Genomic DNA, 23153 nt, shown 5'->3' on the forward strand with positions numbered 1-23153 from the left:
CAGTCAGATTCACAGACTGGGAAGGGGCGTTCCCCAGCAGGCGTGACATTATCTGAAGCCATACAGGGGAGAACTTCCTCTCTCACTCTGCTACACACAGTCCAGAGCAGTTCAGTGTGAGAAGAGCTATGATTGGCTAAGGCTGCACACACACCCCTCTGTACTCCAGACTGCATTTCCTGATTTTGGACTTCTGCCAGGCAAGCAGGAGTCCAAAGTCTGTGAAAGATGGGGGAAATGTGATCTGGCCAAGTAGGGAGACACCTAGTGGCAGCTTTTTTTAAACACAAATAAAACATAGAAAACTTAAATTTTATTTTTATTTTTTAAACAAAATTATATTGGAAAGACATTATCTACCATAAGGAGCACAATAGCAAACATTAGTTTTAATGACAGTGCCCATTTAAGCCTCGTAAATCACTTGAAATGCAATTTATATTCAAGGCATGGCCAATCCTAAAACAATATTTCCAAGATGAATCTATACAAACCTTTTCATTTGGTGATATGAAGTAGATCGCTTTTAAATCTCCAACCGGTTGTCTTTGCTTATAGAGGTCTTCAACAACTAGACAGAAAGGAAACAATTAAAAGAGAAGTCCCCTTTATTTCTATATAAGTAAAATACAAGGTTTACCAATCGATTGGCGTGCCAGGAAAAGTGCACACTATATGCGTTCTCTCCCAGCCCGGTGTCACATGACCTGGACAGACGGACCATCCTGTTCACACAGATACAGCGCGAGGAGAGAAGTGCGAAGCTACATGGTTCTCTCCCTGCTCCTTCTACTGATCAGCCAGGTCTGAACACTCCCTATGACGTGTATAAATTTAAGACTTAAGACTTGGATTTAAGGGTATTTTTTATTTTTTTTTTAACTATTGTATGTCATTAAAAGGGGTACTCTGCTTGAAAAAATGTTTTTGCTTCAAATCCACTGGTGCCAGAAAGTTGAACTTGTTAATTACTTCCCTAATTACTACTTAAAAATCTTAATCCTTCCAGTACTTAGCTGCTGTAGGCTTCACAGGAAGTTCTTTTATTTTTCAATTTCCTTTCTGTCTGACCACAGTGCTCTCTGCTGACACCTCTGTCCATGTCAGGAACTATCCAGAGTAGGAGCAAATCCCCATAGCAAACCAATCCTGTTCTGGACAGTTCCTGACATGGACAGAGGTGTCAGCAGAGAGCACTGTGGTCAAACTGAAAGGAAATTCAAAAAGAAAAGAACTTCATGTGATGCATAAAGCAGCTGATAAGTACTGGAAGGATTAAGATTTTTACCTAGAAGTAATTTATAAATCTGTTTAACTTTCTGGCACCAGTTGATATATAAAAATAAATAAATAAATAAATAAATAAATAAATATAATAATAATAATAATAATAATAATAATAATAATAATAATAATAATAATATTTTCCAGCAGAGTACCCCTTCAATGAACTAACAAGAAGAAGCTGTTTCTGTCACATGACCATTCCAGGTCTAGTAAGAGATGGCGGAACTTATTCAATCCAGGATAACATTTACTGAAGCCCAAAATGAGAACTATACAAAAAGTAATAGAATTCTAACAAAAATAGTTATCTGCTTTTTTCCTCTAAAGATTTTACCTGTGACGCCCTCCTGGAGGAGATCGGTCATTTTGCAGCATGATGTAAGCAGCTTGGTAGTAAACGGGTCGAGGAGCAGAATCTGAAGAGGAAACAGAAAAGACACAACTATATATAAGTCTGATTGTTATTAGTAGAGATGAGCGAACTTACAGTAAATTCGATTCGTCACAAACTTCTCGGCTCGGCAGTTGATGACTTATCCTGCGTGAATTAGTTCAGCCTTCAGGTGCTCCTGTGGGCTGGAAAAGGTGGATACAGTCCTAGGAAAGAGTCTCCTAGGACTGTATCCACCTTTTCCAGCCCACCGGAGCACCGGAAAGCTGAACTAATTTATGCAGGATAAGTCATCAACTGCCGAGCCGAGAAGTTTGTGACGAATCGAATTTACTGTAAGTTCGCTCATCTCTAGTTATTAGGCCATTTGTGTTGGGGTCTATTCACACACCGCAGAATTTCCGCCTCAAATTAAAGCCCATAGACTTCTATGGGATTCCGCACTCCCATAGAAGTCTATGGGCTTTAATTTGAGGCGGAAATCCCACCACGTGAATAGACCCTTACAAGCTGACTTTGATGCCTGTGAAGTTGAAGTGACTCCGTAGCCGATCCTATAAGTCTGACGTCACTCTATAAATTAGGGCTCATCCGCACTATGGAGCAGGCTCCGGCTGAACAAGGGGTATTCCAGAAAAAAAAAAAAAAAGTTATATCAACTGGCTTCAGAAAGTTGATATAAAAATCCAACTTTCTTCGGAAAATCCATAGTGTGAACAAGGCCTTTACACGTCGGAATGTCCGCATGGAAAATCTCTGTGCGGACATTCTGCAGATGCGGGCGCCAGCACAACATGCCGGTGAAGTGAAATAAAATGTGACCTGTAGCCGAATGTGACCTGAGCTCAGCGCTCTCAGTCCTTCTCAGAGCTGATCGCCAATAGGGGTCAGGGGTTAGAATTAGGGTTAGAGGCTAGGATTAGGGATTACGATTATAGGGGAACAAACTAGGATTAGGGATTATAATTAAGGTTAGGATTAGGGGTTTGGATTAGGGAGTGAGAAGGAGCAGGCTGTAAAGCAGAAAAGTGTGTCCCTATGCGGAGGGTCACATTTTGCTACAGGGACACCGTTTTCTTCATTACCCCGGCGCTAGGACTGCACATTCTTTCTGCGGACACAGAAGTTGTAATTTTGGAATGGGAAAATCGGAAATTCCGCCATTTGCACAATGCAGCAGAATCCCACTGAATACAATGGGACTCTGCTGAAAATGGAACCTCCGAGCAGAATGCAGACGCATGAACATGGCCTTAGAGTTACCTGATTGGTTACTGCGGCTCCTCTGTTCACCGGTCTCACGCGGACACACAATCATAAGCGCGGTTGTCCAAATAGCATACAAACAGCACAGCCCTGGTTACACTATAATTTTATAGCCTACAGCAAGTGAGACTGTATTACACACATTGTATACTTTGTATGAACCCGGGGTGGGGTCCTCCTTATCTTTCTCCTTCTTTAAGTGAATTATTTTAGCCATCGGCGATTTACAATTGTGTATATAACACTGAATCCACGTCCTCATTTCCCTTCCTTCAAGTTAGTGCTAAGTGCTCATAACTCTCAGCAGACATATGTATTCATGAGCCTACATTGCACTGATCCGTGTATTCCCACGGTAGGTAGAGGAAGTTTATCACTTAAATTCAATAAACACTGATGGATTGTGAGAAATTTAAAACTTCACTTTTATTATTTCCCAGAAAATTGTGAACAAAAAATTATTAAAAGGGGTACTCCGCCCCTAGACATTTTATCCCCTATCCAAAGGATAGGGGATAAGAGGTCTGATCGCGGGGATCCCGCCGCTGGGGACCCCCACAATATAGCATGCAGCACCCACCTGTATCTGCTTCCGGCAGCGCTGGAGGTTCTGGCTCCTGACCACGGGGCCGGAGCATTGTGACGTCACGACTCCGCCCCTGTGTGACGTCACGCCCCACCCCCTCAATGCAAGTCTATGGGAGGGGGTGTGACAGCTGTCACACCCCCTCCCATAGGCTTGCATTGAGGGGGTGGAGCGTGACGTCACACAGGGGCGGAGCCGTGATGTCCCAATGCTCCGGCCCCGTGATCGACAGTAACCAGACCTGGAGCGAACACGCTCCGGGGACTGATTCTAACGGGGTGCTGCGTGCAAGATCACCGGGGTCCCCAGCAGCAGTCCCCCTGCCAGGACTAGATTACACCCAGAAACGCTTCTAGACTTCAAGTCTCTGTTCACACTGATAATGGTGTCATATATTTTTATACTATTATTTGAGGTGTACAGCGGGTACTGTTTATACCCCCTTTGTATATTTGCAGATGTTCAAATAATCCTAGTGCATCAAGTGTGACAAACCGCACATATGTTAAAGTCTCTGTGCACACTATATAGATGGATACCAATTCCACACCGCCACTCGCTGTATAATTAGGACGATAATGACATAAACAGTATATATCAACCGCTGTCCACCTTGACCATGTGATCTCCTATGTGTCCTAGGGTCACAGGTGTAATTTAGTCTTAATATTTACACCTTTCCAGTGTGCAGAGATTTATAGTCCCAAGAAGGTTCACATACACGGGGAGTTGATGACTTTTAAATCATTCTATCCATGTTAGGTAACAGTTCACATGGAATATCGTGTGCAGAGTAGAATGTTATTTAGAAAAACCTGTGATCCCGAACTTGCTTCCGCCTCGGCGTGTCCGGATTGTGTAGCAGTCTTGGTCCTCTCCGGTATTTGTATTCAGGTACCCTCGGTCCCCCGGCTGTAGAGGTAAGTGTTGGGGTGTTGCTCCTATCAACTAGTCGCCATGTTGCTGGTGATACCCCAGTCCTTCATGCTATTCAACACATTTCCCACTGTAAATTTCATCAGGGATCGATGTAGTACAGATTCTGTTAAACAAACTTTCTATCGGCTGTATTATTTCATGTAGCCGATACAGCTCTGATGGCGGCTGTATCGTCTGCCGTTTCATACGGCCGCCATCAGAGCTGTATCGGCTACATGAAATAATACAGCCGATAGAAAGTTTGTTTAACAGAATCTGTACTACATCGATCCCTGATGAAATTTACAGTGGGAAACGTGTTGAATAGCATGAAGGACTGGGGTATCACCAGCAACATGGCGACTAGTTGATAGGAGCAACACCCCAACACTTACCTCTACAGCCGGGGTACCGAGGGTACCTGAATACAAATACCGGAGAGGACCAGAACTACTACCCAGGACTGCTACCAAGGCCGTTGGAAGTAATTTGGGGGCCCCAAGCAAAATGGACATGGAGGCCCCCGCCCTTGATGTTCACGCACGTCCCGCTCTAGGGCCGGCATCAGGACGTAGTAACGCCGGCCCTTAAATTCTGGGAGCGCGACGTGAGTGAACATCGATACGAGGCCCCCACATTAGCTGAGCCGGTGCTTGCCAGTTCTGTAGCAATGGGGCAATTCCCCCCCCCCCCCCCCCCCCATCACTATTAAGGGCATCCCTGTGTCCCAAAAGATGTTTTCGGGACACAGGGATGCCCCCGTTAACTCTTTGCGGCCACGCGTTAAATTTAAAAATGCAGGGGCCGCCGGGAGATCATAGACGTCCAGTGCGTGTGCCCATAGCAACGAAGGCAGAGAAGACTTGAGCATCAAGGCGGAGGAAGATGTGCGCTGGCGAGTTTGGTAAGTGACCAGCGGGACGTCATCTTCGGTGTTCCGACCACCGCTTCTCCGATCCCGGGAACTAATGCTACTGCCGTGTGAAAGCGTTTATGGGGGTTACAGTCCGAAACTATATGAAACCATTCTCAGTGTGAACAGAGACTTGAAGCGTTTCTGGGTGTAATCTACTCCTGGCAGGGTGTTACAATCCGCAACTATATATGACCCCAATATCAGTGTGAACAGAGACTTGTGACTTCACAAGTGGTTTTGGGTGTAACTTACTCCTGGCAAGAGACATTGGTGTTGATACCGCATATCATATTACTTTCAGCTCATAAAGGTGGCGGACAAAACTTTTTTGCACTATTTATTAATCATTTTTTGTTCACAATTTTATGGGAAATAATAAAAGTGAAGTTTTAAATTTCTCACAATCCATCAGTGCTTATTATATTCATGTACCTAGGCAAAACATTTTGTAACCCCGATCCTTACCTTCCATTCATTTTCCCTTCTACAGTCATCCAGGACTTCTGTTTTGATCTCTAAAATACATAAAGAAAAAAAAAATGTCATAAAAGGCAAGTTTAATCTCCATCCACAAATATTTTACATTTTGCTTAACCCCTTTAAAGGGGTACTCCGGTGGAAAAGTTTTTTTTTTTTTTTCTTCTTCTTCTTTTAAATCAACTGGTGCCAGAAAGTTAAACAGATTTGTAAATTACTTCTATTAAAAAATCTTAATCCTTCCAGTACTTATTAGCTGCTGAATACTACAGAGAAAATTATTTTCTTTATGGAACACAGAGCTCTCTGCTGACATCACGAGCACAGTGCTCTCTGCTGACATCTCTGTCCATAGAAGGAGAAAATCCCCATAGAATACATATACTGCTCTGGACAGTTCCTAAAATGGACAGAGATGTCAGCAGAGAGCACTGTGCTCGTGATGTCATCAGTGTTCCAAAAAGAAAGGAATTTCCTCTGTAGTATTCAGCAGCTAATAAGTACTGGAAGGATTAAGATTTTTTAATAGAAGTAATTTACAAATATGTTTAACTTTCTGGCAGCAGTTGATTTAAAAGAAAAAAGGTTTTCACCGGAGTACCCCTTTAAATAATCTTTATTCACTTCTTTTTTGCAGTGTTATAGCTCCCATAGGGACCTATAACACTGCACACACTGATCTATTACATTGATGACTGGTTTCCTTTGAGAAACCACTGATCAATGATTCTGCCGCTTGACTGCTCATGCCTGGATCTCAGGCACTGAGCAGTCATTCGGCGATCGGACAGTGAGGAGGCAGGTAGGAATCCTCCGGCTGTCCTGTAAGCTGTTCGGGATGCCGCGATTTCGCCGCGGTGATCCCGAACAGCCCCCTGAGCTAACTGGCATGGTTTTACGTTCACTTTAGACACTGCGTTCAACTTTGAACGCCGCGTCTAAAGAGTTAATAGCGCGCGGCACCGCGATCAATGCTGCGCGCTATTAGCCACGGGGCCCGACCCGCTATGATGCGTTACAGAAAGGGAAAGGACTCAGTATGTACCGGTACGTCCTTGCCCTTAAGAGATTAAGGACCAGAACAATTTTGGCCTTATGGACACAGCCAATTTTATTTTTGCATTTTTTGTTTTTTCCTCCTTACCTTCTAAAAATGATAACTCTTAAGTTTTTATCCACAGACCCATATATTAGGGCTTGTTTTTTTGCGTGACCAATATTACTTTGTAATGACATCACAATTTTTACCATAAAATGTACGGCGCAACCAAAAAAATATTATGTGGGGAAATTGAAAAAATCCCACAAATTAGCATATTTTGGTAAGTTTTGTTCTTACGCTGTACACTTTACGGTATAAATGACATGTTTTGTTTATTCTGTGGGTCAATACGATTAAAAACGGTACCCACGTTCTATGCTTTTCTATAATTGTACCGCATTAAAGGAGTAGTCTGGTGCAGACTACTCCTGCTCCATCCTGCCGGGGCTGCAAAAAAAATGAAAAACCATCCGTCACCTTCCTGGGTTCCCGCGGAGCGCCACTACAGCTGATCGGTCCTCCGGTCCATCCTCTTCATACTTCCGGGTGTAACGAAGCGTCACATGGCGCTCAGCCTATCGCCGGCCGCCGCGATGTTCTGCCTCGGCCCATAATAGGCTGAGCGCCATGTGACGCTTCGTTACACCAGGAAGTATGAAGAGGATGGACCGGAGGACTGATCAGCTGTAGTGACGCTCCGCGGGAACCCAGGGAGGTGAGAGATGGTTTATTTTCATTTATTTTGCAGCCGGGGCAGGACGGAGCAGGAATACTCTGCACCAGACTACTCCTTTAAGTCCCACCGCACCATGACATACATTTATGTCCAATGTCGTTAAGGGATTAAAGACCACCTATTACTATAGCAAAGGACATGGTGTACCACACTGTAGTGGAGAGGCAGTGTTTCCCAACTAGGGTGCCTCCAGCTGTTGCAAAACTACAACTCCCAGCATGCCCAGACAGCCTTTGGCACCTCTGTCCATTTTAGGAACTATCCAGAGTAGGAGCAAATCCCCAGCTCTCCTGCTCTGGAAAGTTCCTAAAATGGACAGAGGTGTCAGCAGAGAGCACTGTGGTCAAATAGAAAAGGAAATTCAAAAAGAAAAGAACTTCCTGTGGAAGATTTTTTAATAGAAGTAATTTTCAAATCTGTTAAATTTTCTGGCACCAGTCTATTTAAAAAAAATGTTTTCCAGTGGAGTACCCCTTTAAATGGTCTGAATGTAGTCAGCTAGTCACCACATACTGCAATGGCCTGAATGTAGTCAAAAGGCATGGAATATACCAACCTATACTGCTAATGCACAGTCCAGGTGTATGAATGCAGCATAAGAGTGTTCACACGGGTGTCAGGCTGGGTTCACACCACATTTTTGCAATACAGTTCCCGTATCAGGTTTTTGAAGAAAAACGGATTCCTCAAAACCTGACTAAACTGTATCAGAACGTGTGTACAAATTTTAACCTGTATACGGAGAAAACCCGTATACGGTTTGAAAAATGATGTTTGGTTGCATCCGTTTTTTTAAGAAAAAAACGTATATGTTTTTAACTTTTCACTCAATTATGAATAAAGTTTCACTTGTTTGATTGAAATTCCAAGAAAAAAAACTGTGCAAAGTGAAAAACCGTATGGTGAAAACCGTAAGGAACCAGATGCACATACAGTTCTGTACGGTTCCTGTTGACTCCCATGTAAAAAAAAAAACACATATGGTTTAATACGGTTTTTCACCCGGACCAAAAACTGTGGTAGACTACGGTTTGGGTACGGGAAAAAAACTGACAAAACCTTACAGGATGCAAAATGGACACAACCGGATGCATCGTTTGACATACGGTTTTCACTGGAGAGTCAGTGCATACAGTTCTCAATACAGTTCTGTGCGGTTTTTACATTGAAAACGTATGCGGGAAATATATATAGCAAAAATGTGGTGTGAATTAGGGATCGACCAATATCGTTATTTTTAGGGCCAATACCGATACTCTGTGGAGGTTAGGGCCGATAGCCAATAACTTATACCGATATTCCGGTATAAGTTATCGGCTATTTATCCCCCCCCCCAGCTGCAGATCATTGATTTAAAGCGGGCGCTTTAAAGGGTACCTCTCATCAAAAAATGTTTTGATATATTATAGATTAATGTATGCAGAATAACTTCACAATTGCATGTTATTAAAAAATATGCTTCTTTCTATTTAATTTTCCACTTTGAAGAAATGACCACTAGGGGTCTCCCTACCAGTCCTGGCAGCAAGCATTTCAGACTCATGCTGGAGTCCTAAACACTACGAGCTGCCAGTCTGCTTTGTCCACAAAGGAGAACACTCAGAGCTGCCAGCCTGCTTTGTTCACAGCCTGTTTGGCTGTGAACAAAGCAGGCTGGCAGCTCTGAGTGTTTAGGACTCCAGCATGAGTCAGAAATGCTTGCTGACAGGACTGATCGGGAAAAATACAATAGAAAGAAGCATATTTTTCATTAACATGCTATTGGAAAGTTATTCAACATTCATTAATCTAAAATATATCAAAAGTTTATTTGATGAGAGGTCCCCTTTAAATCAATGAACTGCAGCGGCTTTTGCGGTGCCAGAGACCGCCGCCACCTGCTTCTCTCCCCTGCCTGTCCTGGGGTCCTGAGTCCTATCACCGCCACCGCGCACGCCCCCCCCCCCCCCCCCCACCCCACCGCACCGCCCCGGCCATAGACCGCTGCCGCCCCATTGCCTCTCCCATTCCCGGTTTTATAATTACCTGTTCCCGGGGTCCGCGCTACTTCTGGCTCCGGCGGCGTCCTCCTGAGCTGTCACTGTGCGCACTGACGGTGACCTCGCGTTGAGGACGTCACTCATCATTGCGCTGCGCAGCGAACAGCGTAACACAGGACGCTACAGGAGCCAAAAATAGCGCGGACCCCGGGAACAGGTAATTATAAAACGGGGATGGGGGTGGCAATGGGTCAGCGGCGCCGATGGTCTCTGGCCGGGGCGGTGCGGAGGGGGGGGGGGGTGCAGCGCGGTGCGGTGGTGGTGGGGGCGTGTCATTATCGGATTATCGGCAAGGTAATTGCCTATACCAATAAAGTCCAAAATCGTGAATATCGGCCGATAATAGGTCGATCCCTAGTGTGAATGCAGCCTTTGCTGCGGATTTCATGCTGCGTTTAGTCATTTAGTTACATTAACATCCACAATGTTAGAACTGCAGAAGATCCTGCGCGTGTGAATAAGGGCTCATTCACACTATGAAAGTTCTGATGCAGCAGCCTCCAATTGTTTTCAATGAGATTCTGCTGCACCGCACACACTGCTTATTTTATCATTGACTTTAGAGATGAGCGAACTTACAGTAAATTCGATTCGTCACAAACTTCTCGGCTCGGCAGTTGATGACTAATCCTGCGTAAACTAGTTCAGCTTTCCGGTGGGCTGGAAAAGGTGGATACAGTCCTAGGAGACTCTTTCCTAGGACTGTATCCACCTTTTCCAGCCCACCGGAGCACCGGAAAGCTGAACTAATTTATGCAGGAAAAGTCATCAACTGCCGAGCCGAGAAGTTCGTGAAAAAAAAAAAAAGCAATGCAACCGGTTGCAACACTACAACTCCCAGCATGCCTGGATAGCCTACACTACAACTCCCAGCATGCCCGGACAGCCAAAGGCTGTCCGGGCATGCTGGGAGTTGTAGTGTTGCAACAATTTGAAAGAGATCACTAAGCTGACATTATCACTGACAGCCGCACAAAGGATTTGCAGGAACTGTCCCCCTTCATCAGTGTTGCAAAACTACAACTCCCAGCATGCCCGGACAGCCAAAGGCTGTCCGGGCATGCTGGAAGTTGTAGTTTTGCAACAGCTGGAGGCACCCTGGTTGGGAAAACACTAGCCTACACCAATAACGCCATACCCTTAGCTCTGCGTCACCGCTACCTCATACAGCCGCAGCTCCGGTCCGTGACGTCATCAGGCGTCGCCCGTTTGTCCCAGGCGTCGCCCGTTTGTACTTACTCAGCCACACCGTAGACTTCAGCCCCTTATCAGTCGCCATAGCTGTTGCCGGATAGTCGGTCCCCGGCTCCGGGATCTGCTCTGCACAGCTCCTGGGCCTCCGGGAAGGAACTGAAGTGACGGGCGGATACGTCTCGGATACGTCACCGGCTGCTGTCTGTAAATAAGGTCTCCGACAAAATGGCGGCCGCCGGCAGCCGCCCCCCCCGGGACTGGGCACTGCGCGCACGGTCACTGGAGGTCACGGGCGTTAACCGTTTCGCAGACAGAACTAGTTTGTTTTGTAGATAATGTTCCCAACCTCAAAATATGAAAAAAAAATTATGTTTTAAGAATTAAGTTTTTTTAATTTTTATTTTGTTGCTGCATATACTAGAACACCCTCAGTATAACAGTGCACTGTGTGTGCTGTATATCCCGACACATGAGGAGACAGAAGAGGAAATTGTAATACATTTTTAAAAGTAAATAAAAAATAGATTTTTTTTTTAATTTGCTGCAGTGATTTTTGAGGTTTGGGATTTTTTTTGCACTATATGTGTAAGGCTGCACGTTTTTGCAATATATTTCCCGTATACGTTCTCAATGTGAAAACCGTACGGAACCATATTGAAAACCGTATCCATTGACTCTCCAGTGAAAACCGTATGCCAAAAGATGCATCAGGTTTTGTCCGTTTTGCATCCTGTACGGTTTTGTCAGTTTTTTTTTCCCGTACCCAAAACTGCAGCCTACGGGTGCGTTCACACCACGTTTTTGCAATACAGTTCCCTCTATCAGGTTTTTGATGAAAAACTGATTCCTCAAAACCTGACTAAACTGCATCAAAACGTGTGTACAAATTTTAACCTATATACAGTTAAAAACCGTATCCGGTTCGAAAAATGATGTCCGGTTGCATCCGTTTTTTAAGAAAAAACTTTTACCTTTTTAACTTTTCACTCCATTATGAATAAAGCTTCACTTGTTTGATTGAAATTCCAATAAAAAAAACTGTGCAAAGTCAAAAACCGTATGGTGAAAACCGGATGGAACAGTGCGCACATATAGTTCTGTACGGTTCCTATTGACTCCCATGTTAAAAGAGAACGTATGCGGTTTTTCACCCGGACCAAAAACCGTGGTAGACTACGGTTTTGGGTACGGGAAAAAAAACTGACAAAACCGTACAGGATGCAATCGGATGCATCGTTTGACATACGGTTTTCAATGGAGAGTCAATGCATATGGTTTTCAATACAGTTCCGTACGGTTTTCACATTGAAAACGTATACGGGAACTGTATTGCAAAAACGTGGTGTGAATGCACCCGTATGGTTTTTGGTCCGGTTGAAAAACTGTATTGAATCCGTATAAGTTTTTTTTTTTTAACATGGGAGTCAACGGGAACCGTACAGAACCGTATGTGCGTACGGTTCCATCCTGTTTTCACCATACGGTTTTTGACTTTGCTCAGTTTTTTTCTTGGAATTTCAATCAAACAAGTGAAACTTTATTCATAATGGAATGAAAAGTTAAAAACATACGTTTTTCTCAAAAAAAACCAGATGCAACCGGACATCATTATTCAAACCGTATACGGATTAAAATTTGTACACACGTTTTGATACAGTTTAAGTTTAGTCCGGTTTTGAGGAATCCGATTTTTTTAAATCAAAAACCAGATACGGGAACTGTATTGCAAAAACGTGGTGTGAACCCGACAGTACATCCACCTGACGGGTATGGATGCGGGGTCCCGTTGAGAACATCTTTAAGAAAATATTAATACTGACACAAAGCTAACGTCTTTGCCCTTTTTGGCCGTTGGGTCCCTTCAGTTGGTACACCTTGAATAGAGGGGGCCCATACAAAGTCCTGCTCCACAATGTTACTTGGAGTAGGCTGAGCTGAAACTCTCAAAATGGCCGCAAATGGATTTCAAGGTCATCTTTTATCGGGAGCCATGTGTCCATTTTAACCCTGTGGATACAGATACATTTTTAAAGGCTGGAGTATCCTTTTGGGGGGAAGGGGGGTTGGGAGTAGATTTGCTAAAGAAAGTATGGCAGGTTTTTCATGGCAGATTTTCCACAGAGGAAAATTCACAGGAGACCTTAATAAAGTAACTGTAATCTGCTGCGGATCTTTCATTGCACGGCTCAAACTCACAGCGGCAAACTCACTGTAAACCTGCTCGTGTGAACGTACCCTTAAAGGGGTACTCCGCTGCTCAGCGTTTGGAGCTCCCGGCGCTGGCTCTAAGCATTTGGAACATTTTGTTCCAAACGCTGAGCAGCGGAGTGCCTCTTTAAGACTCATTCACACTATGTATTTTCCGAGCAGCACTCCACTCTAGAGTTCCGTGGCAGAAAATACGGTGCAGAAGTCTCCCATTGCTTTCAATGGGACTCTGTTGCACCATCCACACTACGGAATTTCCTGGGGCAGACATTCTGCTGAGGAAATTTCAGACCCCATAAGCGGAATGCGCTTGGAAATGCATTGCTGTCTATGGAGATGGCGCATTTTCGAGTGGGCCCTGTGGTAGGTGATATATATATATATATATTTTTTTTTTTCATATCCAGAGTACCCCTTTAAGGATGCAGGGAGTCCTCCTCTCCTTTTAATTTTCTACCTACAGACTCATATGAGGCTTATTTTTTGCCCCACCAATTGTACTTTGCAATAGCATCACTCATTTTACCACAAAATCTACAGTGAAAAAAAATATATATTTGTGGGGCGAAATTGAAAAAAAAAAAAACAACAACAAACACAGTTCAATAGATAGGAGGATGGAGGCACTCACCCAGCGCTGTGAATAGATGTCTTCTCTAATTCATGTAGTATATGTTACAACAGGATAGTGGTGGCAGCCGCAACGAGCGCAGGACGCCAGTGTGCAAACTTTGGATTCCACACAGCGCACTGTTCAGTAAAAATGACACATGGGAGACATTTATCAAGGTATGTAGAGCATTTTTTTTTCTTACTCCAGACGCACAAAAAGTTGCACGTGCAACTAACCACTTTTTTGTGCGACTTTTGTGGGTAAGCATAAAGTTGCACACAGCCTTACCTAAGCAATTTTCAGTTTTCACTTTGTAATGGTCATAAATTTAGGATGTGTGAATGTCGCACATAGCCAAAAAAATAAAAAATAAAAGTCGCAAAGTCACATCCAGGTCTCTCCATTACCTGAGCAATTTTAAGAAGTCGCAAAAAAGTCTCAACTGCAACTTTTGTATTTTGCTCAAATTTGCTCCAAATTAATCAACCCCCTGTGTAAGTATAAATATGTAGCACATACCGTATTTTTCGCCGTATAAGACGCACTTTTTCTTCCCCAAAACTGGGGGGAAAAAGTTGGTGCGCCTTATACGGCGGTCCCTGCGGCCATCAACGGCCGGGACCCGCGGCTAATACAGTACATCACCAATCGCGGTGATGCCCGGTATAAACCCTTCAGACGCGGCGATCAAAGCTGACCGCTGCATCTGAAGTGAAAGTGAAGGTATCCCGGCTGCTCAGTCGGGCTGTTCGGGACTGCAGCGGTGAAATCGCGGCGTCCCGAACAGCTTACAGGACACTGGGAGGGACCTTACCTGCCTCCTCGGTGTCTGCTCTGTGCCGGGATCCCCTGCATGGCCGGCGCTCTCCTTCGTCGTGACAGGTCTCTGCAGCACAGATGGCCCGGACCAGCTCACCCTTCCTTCCCACCGAGGGGACGTGAGTAGAAAACTAAAGGGGGGGGGGGTCATCCAATAGGAGCGGCGTGTAGAGCGACGGGATGGCGGCGACGGAGAGCGAGGATACCGGGCAGCAGAGACGTTCCGGAGCGACGGGGACACCCCGGGGACGCGGCGACAGGGATGGAGGGCGACATCCCGGGCAGCGGTGACGAGTGGTGACGGGTCCGGAGCGGCGGGGACACGTGAGTACTACCTCCTGTACCAGTGGTCTTCAACCTGCGTACCTCCAGATGTTGCAAAACTACAACTCCCGGCATGCACGGACAGCCAACGGCTGTCCGGGCATGCTGGGAGTTGTATTTTTGCAACATCTGGAGGTCCGCAGGTTGAAGGTTCAGAATCTTTTTTTTCTACATTTTCAGCCTTTAAAATTGGGTGCGTCTTATATGGTGAAAAATATGGTAAGCAAAACTAAAGCAAGAAAAAACAAAAAACTTCAGAACTCACTTACCAAAGCCATCAATGATAAATGTCCCCCCACCATATGATTACAAAGATACCCAATTTTAGATCTATTTTTATTAAATTTCTTTCTAGTATATGAAGTGACAAAAAAAAAACTTGTTTCAGTTCTTTGCCCATGTATCAGGCTCCTTTACTCCTCCACTTCTTACTCCTAAACTCATAATTCACTCTGCAATGTTGCTTGAATCTGTCTTAAAGGGGTACTCCTCTGGAAAACATTTTTTTTTTTTTTAATCAACTGGTGCCAGAAAGTTAAACAGATTTGTAAATGACTTCTATTAAAAAATCGTAATCCTTCCAGTACTTAAAGGGGTACTCCGGTGAAAACCTTTTTTCTTTTAAATCAACTGCTGGCAGAAAGTTAAACATATTTGTAAATTACTTCTATTAAAAAAATCTTAATCCTTCCAGTACTTATTAGCTGCTGAATGCTACAGATGAAATTCCTTTCTTTTTAGAACACTGATGACATCACCAGGACAGTGCTCTCTGCTAACATCTCTGTCCATTTTAGCAACCATGCATAGCAGATGTTCAAATCCCACTAAGGACCACACTAAATAAAGTGTTATTGTTATTATAACAACGTCAGCAGAGAGAACTGTGCTCGAGATGTCATCAGAGAGCATTCCAAAAAGAAAAGAATTTCCTCTGTAGTATTCAGCAGCTAATATGTACAGGAAGGATTAAGAATTTTTAATAGAAGTAATTTACAAATATGTTTAACTTTCTGCCACCAGTTGATTTATTGATTTAAAAGAAAAAAGGTTTTCACCGGAGTACCCCTTTAAGGACTCAGGGTTTTTCCGTTTTTGCACTTTCGTTTTTTCCTCCTTACCTTTTAAAAATCATAACCCTTTCAATTTTCCACCTAAAAATCCATATTATGGCTTATTTTTTGCGTCGCCAATTCTACTTTGCAGTGACATTAGTCATTTTACCCAAAAATGCACGGCGAAACGGAAAAAAAAATCATTGTGCGACAAAATCGAAAAAAAACGCCATTTTGTAACTTTTGGGGGCTTCCGTTTCTACGCAGTGCATATTTAGGTAAAAATTACACCTTATCATTATTCTGTAGGTCCATACGGTTAAAATGATACCCTACTTATATATGTTTGATTTTGTCGCACTTCTGGAAAAAATCATAACTACATGCAGGAAAATTTATACGTTTAAAAATGTCATCTTCTGACCCCTATAACTTTTTTATTTTTCCACGTACGGGGCGGTATGAGGACTCATTTTTTGCGCCGTGATCTGAAGTTTTTATCGGTATGATTTTTGTTTTGATCGGACTTTTTGATCACTTTTTATTCATTTTTTAATGTTATAAAAAGTGACCAAAATACGCTTTTTTGGACTTTGGAATTTTTTTGCGCGTACGCCATTGACCGTACGGCTTAATTAATGATATATTTTTATAGTTCGGACATTTACGCACGCGGCGATACCACATATGTTTATTTATTTATTTTTTTACACCGTTTTATTTTTTTTATGGGAAAAGGGGAGTGATTCAAACTTTTATTAGGGAAGGGGTTAAATGACCTTTATTAACACTTTTTTTTAACTTTTTTTTTGCAGTGTTATAGGTCCCATAGGGACCTATAACACTGCACACACTGATCTCCTATGCTGATCACTGGCGTGTATTAACACGCCTGTGATCAGCATTATCGGCGCTTGACTGCTCCTGCCTGGATCTCAGGCACGGAGCAGTCATTCGTCGATCGGACACCGAGGAGGCAGGTAAGAGCTGTCCAGAGAGGTTTGCTATGGGGATCTACTCCTACTTTGGACAGTTCCTAATAGGACAGAGGTGTCAGCCGAGAGCACTGTGGTCAGGCAGAAGGGAAATTCAAAAAGAAAAGAACTTCCTATGGATCATAACAGAAGTTGATAAGTACTGGAAGGATTAAGATTTTTTATAGAAGTAATTTACAAATCTGTTTAACTTTCTTGCACCAGTGGATTTAACCTAAAATGTTTCCTAGTGGAGTACAACTTTAACACAGACCAGCTATGTGTTAACACAGAGGGTCTATTCTGCCCGTGTGAATAGACCCTGATGGTCAGGTAACAACTGCCTATGGAAGTCTATGGAGATGAAAGGGGGAAGAGCAGGGGTGGCTAGAGTTAAAGGGAATCAATCATCAGATTTTACCCTATATAACGCTTTCATCACTACTTTCATTTTGCATAGGCCTTGTAAAAAATGAAAGAAGTGATCTGATTGGTTGCTATGGGCAATTCAGCAACTTTTCCTCTGGACAGGTTTTGATAAATCTCCCCCATATGGTGAAATAGATTGCAAAATAGAATGATGGCTTTAAAGGTGTACTCCGCTCACCTGCCTCAGAAGCTCTGCTCCCCAATGTCTGAAAATCATTGTTCTGGACGCTGTGTGCGGGCTTACGTATTCAGGTCCACCCCCTGATAACGTCACGCCCGCCCGCCCCCTCTGCAAAAGTCTATGGGAAGGGGCTGTGACGGACGTCGCGACCCCTTCCCCTAGATTTTCGTAGAGGGGGCGAGCGTGAAGGCATGAGTGGACTAACGTGAACACGGAAGCCCCCACACAGTGTTTGGTAGATTACTTTCCAGACGGTGGGGAGCGGAGCTATGTAAGTAGTGGAGCAGAGTACCCCTTTCAAATTAGATAGCTAGATAGATATGTTAAATATTGATGGATAGATAGATATGGTAAATAATGATAGAGAGATATATAGGTGTAGTTTAAAAAAAAAAACTTTTCCAGATGAAAAGTTGCACAGTTGGCTATAGCAACCAATTACCGTATATACTCGAGTATAAGCCGAGTTTTTCAGCACGATTTTTCGTGCTGAAAACGCCCCCTCAGCTTATACTCGAGTGAACTCTCCGCCTGTCAATCCCTTCTCAGTGGTCTTCAACCTGCGGACCTCCTGATGGTCCAAAACTACAACTCCCAGCATGCCTGGACAGCCATCGGCTGTCCGGGCATGCTGGGAGTTGTAGTTTTGAAACCTCTGGATGTCCGCAGGTTGAAGACCACTGCGGCCTTCGTCATCATCCAGACCCCCCTCCCCCTTTAGTTTTCTACTCACCTCCCCTCGGTGGGAAGGAAGGGTGAGCTGGTCCGGGCCATCTGTGCTGCAGGGACCATCCGGTGGGAGGGTTAGTCATTCCGGGCTGTCCATTTTCACCGGGGGGGGGGGGGCCTCTTCTCCGCACTCCGGGCCTGCGCCGGACTAGTGACGTTGCCTTGACGACGCCACACAGGGCCGTTCATTCGCAGCCTGCGCATGAACGTCCCTGTGCGTCGTCGTCAAGGCATCATCACTAGTCCGGGGCTGGCCGGAGCGCGGAGAAAAGGACCCCCCCCCCGGTGAAAATGGACAGCCCGGAATGACTAACCCTCCCATCGGACGGTCCCTGCAGCACAGATGGCCCGGACCAGTTCACCCTTCCTTCCCACCGAGGGGAGGTGAGTAGAAAACTAAAGGGGGGGGGGGGTCTGGATGATGACAAAGGCCGCAGTGGTCTTCAACCTGCGGATCTCCAGAGGTTTCAAAACTACAACTCCCAGCCGATGGCTGTCCGGGCATGCTGGGAGTTGTAGTTTTGCAACATCTGGAGGTCCGCAGGTTGAAGACCACTGATGAAGGGATTGACAGGCGGTGATGAAAAAGGGGGGGATGATGACGGGGGTCTGGATGATGACATGGGGGGGGATGATGTATTTCCCACCCTAGGCTTATAGTCGAGTTATATACGGTAGATTTCTTCTTTCATTTTTCAGAGGTCTTTTCAAAAATGAAAGAAGTGATATTATTGGTTGCCATGGGCAACTCTGCGACTTTTCCTCTGGACAGGTTTTGATCAATCTACCTCTTAGATATGCGAAAGATAGATAGGTAGAAGCTAGAGAGATCGCTAGATAGATAGCTAGGTGAGCGATAGCAATAGATTTCAACATAGAGAGAGAGAGAAGGAGTGAGATGATATGAGATATTTTGATATTCCAGAGTTAAAGAAGAACTCCAGAATATAAAAATTGTCCCCCATACTGCCGGCAGTAAAAAACATAAAGATGTACATACCTTCCTCCGCTCCCCCTGGGCCTCCGGTAACCGGCCCCGGTCTCCGCCACGATCCTCTTCCTGGTTGCCGGTGGTCGGAGAGTCTTACTGCGCTCAGCCAATCACCGGCCGCAGTGAAGTCCCGACTCGGCCGGCGATAGGCTGAGCGGCAGTGTGAGGTTTTCGGCCCCGGCAGCAGGTGCCGGTGTGGTGAAGAATTTTGTGTCCTGAAGCGTTCTCACACTGCCGCTCAGCCTATCGCCGGCCGAGTCGGACTTCGCTGTGGCCGGTGATTGGCTGAGTGCAGTATGATTCTCCGACCACCGGCAACCAGGAAGTGGATCGCGGCGGAGACCGGAGCCGGTTGCCGGAGGCCCCGGGGGAGCGGAGGAAGGTATGTACATCTTTAGGTTTTTTACTGCCGGCAGTATTGGGGACAATTTTTATATTCCGGAGTTCTCCTTTAAATAAAGAGATATGTTGCTAAAATTAAAGTCAGATATCAATATAGGTAGGCAGATCTAAAGATCGATAGATAGGACAGAGTTTTATAGAGGAACAAGAAAATAGTTTCATGACAAAGGTGGCATCTGCTGTTTCAAAATGAACACAACATTCCGAACAAATGAATAAATATTAATAATCATGGAGCATAATACTACATGATTTTTAAAAATTAAAATCTTTCAAAGAGGTATATTGCTGAAAAGAAAAGTGATCAGAATGTAATTTCGGACCAATCCCTGGTGATAAACATCATCAGCATTAACTGATAAAATGTGTAAAAATGCATTAACACAGGAAATTTAAATAAATGATATTCATAAATTTATTTTCTGATTTGAATAAAACATTTTTGTCCAAAAATGTAATTGCTAATACATTTCTTACATTTCCCTAAACATTTGAATAAAAACTAAAATCAATTCAATTTAAAAACAAAATGGTAGACAAAACAAAATTCCAAACAATTATGTACGGGGTGTGACTTGTCAGGGAAAAAAAAATCAAGGTTTATTTGGGCTTTATTAGCAAAAACTGATGGTAAGCCACATTGTTATGGCAGGAAAAAAATGACATTGAATTGCGCCAAAATTGCGGCATTAGTAAACGTTTTTGCGACAGAGTATAAAAGGTGCAAATAGTAAATTCCCGACCACTGCAAAAATTGAGCTGAAGGCTGAACCTGAAGACGACGTAATGACAAAGTGGCAATGACGCAATGTCGCAGTGGAAATGCGACAATAGTACGCAATAAAAGACGTGTATATCCAATGATAAATACCCCCCCCCCCATAAAGTGCAAAAGCAACTGGAGAATAAACATGGTCAGATCCTCAGTAATCCCTGGGCCCAAATCTTATTGGGGGAGATTTATCAAAACCTGTGCAGAGGAAGAGTGGTGCAGTTGCCCATAGCAACCAATCAGATTGCTTCTTTCATTTTCCACAGGCCTCTAAAGAGGCCTGTGGAAAATGAAAGGTGCAATCTGATTGGTTGCTATGGGCAACTGCACCACTCTTCCTCTGCACAGGTTTTGATAAATCTCCCCCATTGTTTTGCAGATTTTCACTGTGATTTCACTATAGTCAATACCTGTGCAAAGGAAAATTTACCCAGTTGCCCATAGCAACCAATCAGATTACTTCTTTCATTTTGCAGAGGCCTTGTTAAAAATAAAAGAAGCGAGCAGATTGGTTGCTATGGGCAACTGGGCAACTTTTCTTCTGGACAGGTTTTGATAAATCTCCGCCAATGACGTTTTGTCGCATTGTACTTGTAAAGGAGTGGCTGCAGCCATCTTGGTTGTGACCTCCCCCATCTGTCCAGTGACTATTATGGCATCACGGAGTATCATACAAGGAATCAGTGGTCTGGAGCTGTAGATCTCTGTGTGAGAGAAGTGATAGGCGAGAGAGCATTGCTCAATTCTTTTTAGTGCGTTTTGTGCATTTTGGAAATGATTTTCCAGTTATTTTTCTTTGTGTGTTGGATGTGCGTTGTCAGCAGCCGTCCTCTGCCTCCAGTTGTGGAAAATACCATCATCCCTCATTCTGGACTTGACGTGCCCACAGACAGTGCCAAGGACCAGGGACTCGTGAGTAAGTATCCTCCTCTATGTGTATAGTAGGAAAGAAGATAAATACCTGTTTTAATAACACGATTTTATGTTTTTTAGGAATCCGGAGATGAATTGCGTCACAGATTCAAGACCTAAGCGATCGCTTCCAGTATATCCCACGAAGCGTTATTATCGGCACTCCGTTCTTGATGCTGTTCCTGGCCCTGCTTTGCTGCTATAGGTAAGTAATATTTCACATTATATAAATCCAGTTCACTCCCTCTCTCTATATCTACTATAATAATAACATTGTGTTTTCTTACAGCATCTGCCTGGATCCTCCAGAGACCTGAGGCACCATCCACCTCCTGACCGATCCCCCGGATATGACCTCGGCTATGTTTTATGGACCATGATTTGGCATCATTCTGACCTCCCGGTGACGACCCCTGGGTACGTTCCTGAATTATTTTATTAACCCCTTAACGACGCAGGACGTATATTTACATCCTTTGCCGGCTCCCGCGATATGAAGCGGGATCGCTCCGCGATCCCGCATCATATCGCGTCGGTCCCGGCGCTAATCAACGGCCGGGACCCGCGGCTAATACCACACATCGCCGATCGCGGCGATGTGCGGTATTAACCCTTTAGAATCGGCGGTCAAAGCTGACCGCCGCTTCTAAAGTGAAAGTGAAAGTGACCCGGCTGCTCAGTCGGGCTGTTCGGGACCGCCGCGGTGAAATCGCGGCGTCCCGAACAGCTGACCGGACACCGGGAGGGCCCTTACCTGCCTCCTCGGTGTCCGATCGGCGAATGACTGCTCCGTGCCTGAGATCCAGGCAGGAGCAGTCAAGCGCCGATAACACTGATCACAGGCGTGTTAATACACGCCAGTGATCAGCATAGGAGATCAGTGTGTGCAGTGTAATAGGTCCCTATGGGACCTATAACACTGCAAAAAAATGTAAAAAAAAAAGTGTTAATAAAGGTCATTTTACCCCTTCCCTAATAAAAGTTTGAATCACCCCCCTTTTCCCCCCAAAAAAAATAAAACAGTGTAAAAAAAATAAAAAATAAACATATGTGGTATCGCCGCGTGCGTAAATGTCCGAACTATAAAAATATATCATTAATTAAACCGGACGGTCAATGGCGTACGCACAAAAAAATTCCAAAGTCCAAAAAAGCGTATTTTGGTCACTTTTTATACCATTAAAAAATGAATAAAAAGTGATCAAAAAGTCCGATCAAAACAAAATTCATACCGATAAAAACTTCAGATCGCGGCGCAAAAAATGAGTCCACATACCGTCCTGTACGTGGAAAAATAAAAAAGTTATAGGGGTCAGAAGATGACATTTTTAAACGTATAAATTTTCCTGCATGAAGTTATGATTTTTTCCAGAAGTGCGATAAAATCAAACCTATATAAGTAGGGTATCATTTTAACCGTATGGACCTACAGAATAATGATAAGGTGTCATTTCTACCCAAATATGCACTGCGTAGAAACGGAAGCCCCCAAAAGTTACAAAATGGCGTTTTTTTTCCGATTTTGTCGCACAATGATTTTTTTTCCATTTCGCCGTGCATTTTTGGGTAAAATGACTAATGTCACTGCAAAGTAGAATTGGCGACGCAAAAAATAAGCCATAATATGGATTTTTGGGTGGAAAATTGAAAGGGTTATGATTTTTAAAAGGTAAGGAGGAAAAAACGAAAGTCCAAAAACGGAAAAACCCTGAGTCCTTAAGGGGTAAAAGTAATTTTCGGACCAATGGCTGTATTGATGTTTCTGCCTATTATGGCCTTCCTCAAAAAGTTCTATAACATATGTAGTAAAAACAATGATGAACGCACCTCTTCCACCCACAATTAATAATGTCACACACAGATTTGCGTATGGTCTCAACCTCTTAGGCCTC

General features: G+C 44.1%; 1 protein-coding gene and 1 long non-coding RNA gene across 4 annotated transcripts in view; one reads left to right on the forward strand and one right to left on the reverse strand.

Annotated features, from left to right (window-relative positions):
• Positions 1-11158, reverse strand: part of STXBP3 (syntaxin binding protein 3) — a 55337-nt gene extending 44179 nt beyond the window's left edge. The window contains exons 1-4 of one of the 3 annotated variants that reach the window (XR_008844793.1): positions 10898-11153; positions 5830-5879; positions 1622-1703; positions 495-571 (exon numbers count right to left, since the gene is read on the reverse strand). Coding sequence is in view for 2 of the 3 variants with exons in the window: in XM_056523506.1 (XP_056379481.1) it covers positions 495-571; positions 1622-1703; positions 5830-5879; positions 10898-10937 (249 nt within the window). In the remaining variant the exon portion in view is untranslated. Of the gene's footprint in view, positions 1-494; positions 572-1621; positions 1704-5829; positions 5880-10796; positions 10854-10897 lie in introns of those variants that run through there. The other 2 variants (XM_056523506.1, XM_056523507.1) reach the window with 2 other exon arrangements.
• Positions 11159-20847: 9689 nt separating this feature from the next.
• On the forward strand, positions 20848-21733 carry LOC130275478 (uncharacterized). Its single transcript, XR_008844794.1, has 3 exons — positions 20848-21265; positions 21343-21466; positions 21551-21733. It is a non-coding gene; the product is annotated as an uncharacterized LOC130275478 (long non-coding RNA).
• Positions 21734-23153: the final 1420 nt, after the last annotated feature.

This window comes from Hyla sarda, chromosome 6 (assembly GCF_029499605.1).
Source record: "Hyla sarda isolate aHylSar1 chromosome 6, aHylSar1.hap1, whole genome shotgun sequence".
In the NCBI taxonomy this organism is placed as follows: Eukaryota; Metazoa; Chordata; class Amphibia; order Anura; family Hylidae; genus Hyla; species Hyla sarda.